Source organism: Trichomonas vaginalis (genome assembly GCF_026262505.1).
Source record: "Trichomonas vaginalis G3 chromosome Unknown ctg_157, whole genome shotgun sequence".
Taxonomy (NCBI): Eukaryota; Parabasalia; order Trichomonadida; family Trichomonadidae; genus Trichomonas; species Trichomonas vaginalis.
In genome coordinates, this window is record NW_026529244.1 from 1 (window position 1) to 4,947 (window position 4,947).

Genomic DNA, 4,947 nt, shown 5'->3' on the forward strand with positions numbered 1-4,947 from the left:
AATGACACTTTTTGTCCGTTTGGTCAATGTTCGTGTCTCGTGCCATAGTCGACGAAAATACTATCATAAGACAAATTACGGAAAGTGAACTCAAACAAAAAGTGACACAATGCATTTGCCAACCAAATAACTTTACAAAGCAAAAACTTAAATTACTTGTCAAGCTTACTATTCTTATTTTAACAATTAAAAAATTAAATTTTATTTTTTATTTAAAAAAATCATCTTATATCATCTGATATATATATATAACAGCATTAATATTTCAATGATTCACAAATCAACTTTTTCATTATTTTAAATAATTATAGAATATATACCGACTTTTTGTACATAAATATTTTTAGATTCAATAATGATTTACGGTTTTTTTCAAAACTTATAATTTTCAAATGAGTGGTAGAATCTTCGATTTAATTGATTTAGAATGGTTAAATCAAGCTAATCAACAAATTCAAAGCGGTATTAACGTCGAAACCGTTCTCCAAAATGTCCCTTTAACAGATGGAAGAATTCTTCCCACAATATCACATAAAACTTTTAAAAACGCTCTTAATTTCAATCAAATTGAAATTCCAAAATTACGTACAGGTCCAAAACCAAAAGATCCACCACAAGAATTAATAAATACTGTCCAAAATTTACATAATAAAGTTCAAAAAATAGGAATTTCCCGGGCTTTCGGCCGAATTATAACAGATCGTCAAATGATACTTGAATCGCAAATGCAAAATCAACAAAATATTCAAATTCATTTTCCAATTCCACAATTGTCTCAACGGAATCAAAATTCAGAGTTTGATTACAGTTCTCCTGACATTTCAAGTTCATCTGAACAGTTATCATCAGAAATCTCTTCAAATTCCGACGATTCATCAGCCGAAGAATTATTTTCATCAAGTCCAAATTCAATTGATACAGAATCGGATATAAATTCAGAAGATGACCCATATTCAATACGCACAAATACAACTTCAACATTTGAAAAAACTACAGATTATTTTGACCGTAAATTATTGAACATTCAATTTTCCGAAAGAACTGTTAATAAATGTTTCAAACTTCTCAATCTTGCACAACCGCCAAAAAATTCAAAGGCAAAAGGTCAAACAAAATACGAAGCTTTTTACGTTAATGAAATATGGCATGTAGATATTCACTTTTTAAATCATCGCCAAGGTGAATATCTATATGCCGTTATTGACGATAAATCACGAAAAATTTTGGCTTGGTCACATCTCGAAACTAAAGAAGCGGCACAAACAAGTCGTGTCATTCAACAATGTTTCGATGTATATGGCAAACCGTTTGCCATATGGAGTGACAATGGGCTTGAAAACTACGGTGTTTTCAAAAATTTATTAAAAAATGCAAACGTCGAATCAATCACGATAATACCACACTGCCCTTACATGAATGGCAAAATCGAAAGATTTTGGCAGAATATTCAAGTTGATGAGGTAGCTTGGGATCAAATTCAAAATTTAATCGAAAATTATAACGCAACACCACATACACAGTTACCAAAAAATCCAGAAATACATACCTGGTTTACACCAAACAAATTTTATGATATCAGCGAAAAATATGATACCACCAAAGAACCCCTTTGGAAAGTTGATGGAGAAATTAAGGATTTGAGGATTTCTCTTCAACATTTCCGCGAGAGGAGAGCCAATCAAAGAAATTAATTCGGTAATATTTTAAAATCGAAAATAAAATCTAATTTTTAACACAAATTAACAATATCGATTACATCTTCTTACTAAGCTCAGTCAGATTAATAAGAATAAACACTTACTTTTTAAAACATTTACATATTTTTTTTCTTCGTTACAGAGATACGCAAGTTGCAGAAGAAGCAGCAACTGTAGTACAGTAATTTGACACTCCGAAATCGAACATTAGTGACTTTGAGTAGATTTTGAATTTAATATAGATCTTGATTTTTAATAACCATCATAGCAAGAGCTAGTTGGTGAATGGTATCCGCGAATTTCGGCTTGAAAGTTGGGAAACTTTGTCCGAATGTTAAACTATTCGGACAAAGTTTCCCGCTGTTTGCGAAGGAATTGTTGGCTATGATGTACTGATTCATGATCAGTGCATCATAGCCAACAATTCCTTATACAAAGTTCAAAAACTTGGGTGCAATCAGAACTGATTGCACCCAAGTTTTTGAACTTTCTCGAGGGAATGAAAGGTAAGAGATATCCATTTCCTTTCACCTTCGTTCTCAATAATTAACTTATAAATTTTTTAAAGCAAAAAAAGTCTGATTTTTTTTGACAAGTAAATATATAGGGAATTTATCCGACCAAATAAGTGTCACTTTTTCGGTTCACCTCACTTTCCGTAACTCGTCTTACAACAATACAGACAAACAGGTTATATATGAGTTTGAGACCAAGAATGGTGTAACTCGACCTGTCCGATTCAAAGACTCCGAGGGCGACCATGAAATTAAACGGAAATTAGCTAGGAAGGAATATAAAATGGACTGGTTGCCACCACCTCCACCACCTTTACCTGTTCCTCAAGTAAATAAGCCTTTCCCGTTCCCAAGAATTCCCACATTTAAATTCAAATTCGAATAAAAATTTTTTATTTCATGCAATGTTTAACTATTTCACCATCTTCTTTAACACCCCAGTACTTACGCTTGGAGAGGACATGAACTTCGGTGAAAATTTTGTCCAATTTGAATTGACCCATCTTTTCACCGACCATTCCCATTTCAATGAGTTTGTTATAGCCTTCTTCGTTCGTCATGAGTGCGTCAATGTTCTCATAGTAAACCTTGACTTTGGATTTGACTTCGGAGAAGAACTCATTGTAGTTGTCAAGGACTGCCTTTGCGAACTGAGGGTAAGACCAATGTTCGACAATAGGTTTTAATGTGGTTACTAAGCCACTTTGACCTTGAGTGAATTCGTACTTCAAAACAAAAGGAGAAAACCCTTCAACAAAGTTGTCGACCTTCTCATAATGTTTACTCTTCATCTCTTGAGGTTTCTTAATGGAATATCCCCATGTCGAATTCATAAGCAATTTGAGTGTCATTGCAAGTTTGGGGTTTGAAGCTTTCCTAATATCATACAGTTGTTGTATGACTTTTCCAACTGTATAGTTCCTTCCCGGGAACTCACCATCTTCGTTTGGAATTCCAGTCGGAATATATTGGACAAACCTCATGTATGCAGCGTTAAGGTCGACATAGTATATCTTTTCATCTGAGTCGAACTTGTTGCAACCAATTGGTCCAGTTTGTGGAAATTCAAGTGAGTCTCTTATCTTCTGAGAAACTTCTCCTGTTATCTCATAAACATCGTCGAAGCAACCTGTTTCATATAAAACCTTCTGACCTAACTCAGATGCTCTCCAATATAATTTGACGTCAATTGGATGTCTCAATGGAAGTTTGTTTATAGCATCTTGAAGTTCTTGCAACCTCATTGGAAGTTCTTCTGGTTCAGGTTGGTATCTGAACATACCAACCCCTTGTGGAACCGTGTACTTCTTTTGTACTAGAACTTTGTCTGGAACAACTTTTGGTCTTGCTAACAATGAAAAGTTTGTTTCGTCTTTTGGTACAAAAGTTTCTGTCAGCTTGTCATCTGGAATTGGTTCCAACAAACCTTTCTTGAAAAGAATGTTGACAGCTCTGACAATGTTGCACTTACTTTTACCAAAGAATGGGTTTGTAAGACTTTCGTTCAACATGAAGTGGTTGTGGACAATTACAATCTTCAACCATGGTAAGTCTTTGTCAACAACATAGTCGTCATGTGAAGAACCTTTAGCTGTAGGTATGTTGACTCGGATATTGACATTTGCCAACGGTGCAATTTTTGCCAATTGACCTCTGAGAATGTACCTTGTCTTCACACATGACTCAAGATACTTCATCTTCTCATCTGTAACAAGACCAGAGTTCCTGAGACATGTAAGAATGCAAGGTTCATTGACAATTGTTTCAATTGAATTGTAAATTCCATACCTTGTCAAGTCAATGTCAGACTTATTTATGAAGGGGAAGTATCCAGCATGTTGTCTGACTGCTTGAGGGTTAGGTTGGTACCATTCGAACTTGACACTTGCAATTCCTTCAATTGCATTCAAAATGTCTGAGTCGGAGTCAACCATTTGTTCTCTCTTTGTAGTCTTGAAAGCGTCAAGAAGTTTTGCGGCTGTTTGTTCATTGCCATGTGCATAGTAAATGTGACCATCCAAATCTGTTATGGTCAATCTGAGATTGTGTCCTTTCTTATTTCCGTCTTGAATTGCAGCAAGTACTCCCATGAAGCCTTCTTTGTTCTTTCCTTCGTCAAAGTTTACTGTAAAGGTTCGACCAGATGTAATTTGACTTCTAACTTCACGATACTTTTCATATGCATATCTTGTTCTTTCCATGGGAGCATGTGCGTCTTCACCTTTTCCTTTTTTCCTTCTCAAAGGATGCAATTGTTCGTCATGTTTCCAGTAGAATCTGGCAAAGCCGTCGTGTCCTTCAACTTGAGGTTCACTAACATCGAAAGGCATGTCCATAAGACGTTCTTCTTCTAACCTCTCTAGTCTGTTTGGATAATTGGCACGTGCTGTTTCCAAATCCATTTCGTAGCGAAGACCAGACAATTTGTCATAGACTTTTATGGGTCTTCCCTTCCTATATTTAAAATTCTTCGAAACTCTCCAACCATATCTTTGTAACTCTGCTTTTATTCTAGCAGACTTTCTATCCATTCTATATGGGGCATTTTTATAAAAATAAAAAAATATTTTTTCTTTACTTTACATAACCGCCTGCTGCCATAAGTCTTTGACGCCAACCCATACCAGCTAATGAAGGTTGACTTGGTTTAGTTTGGAAACTAAACTTTGGTTTTGGTTTATCTTCAGTTTTTGGTTTCTCTTCTTCTATCGGTTTTTCGTCACTTTTCGGTTCCT

The 4,947-nt window shown here is 35.1% G+C and overlaps 3 pseudogenes across 3 annotated transcripts, besides 3 other annotated features; all 3 read right to left on the reverse strand.

Moving 5' to 3' along the window:
* The first annotated feature begins 393 nt into the window (after positions 1-393).
* Positions 394-1,688: a mobile genetic element.
* A 10-nt stretch (positions 1,689-1,698) lies between these two features.
* Positions 1,699-1,731: a mobile genetic element.
* A 272-nt stretch (positions 1,732-2,003) lies between these two features.
* Positions 2,004-2,125: a mobile genetic element.
* Positions 2,126-2,604: 479 nt separating this feature from the next.
* Positions 2,605-3,594, reverse strand: TVAGG3_1082990 (annotated as a pseudogene). Its single transcript has one exon. A coding segment is annotated over exon 1 (990 nt).
* A 427-nt stretch (positions 3,595-4,021) lies between these two features.
* Positions 4,022-4,302, reverse strand: TVAGG3_1083000 (annotated as a pseudogene). Its single transcript has one exon. A coding segment is annotated over exon 1 (281 nt).
* Positions 4,303-4,379: 77 nt separating this feature from the next.
* TVAGG3_1083010 lies at positions 4,380-4,743 on the reverse strand (annotated as a pseudogene). The gene has a single exon. A coding segment is annotated over exon 1 (364 nt).
* Positions 4,744-4,947: the final 204 nt, after the last annotated feature.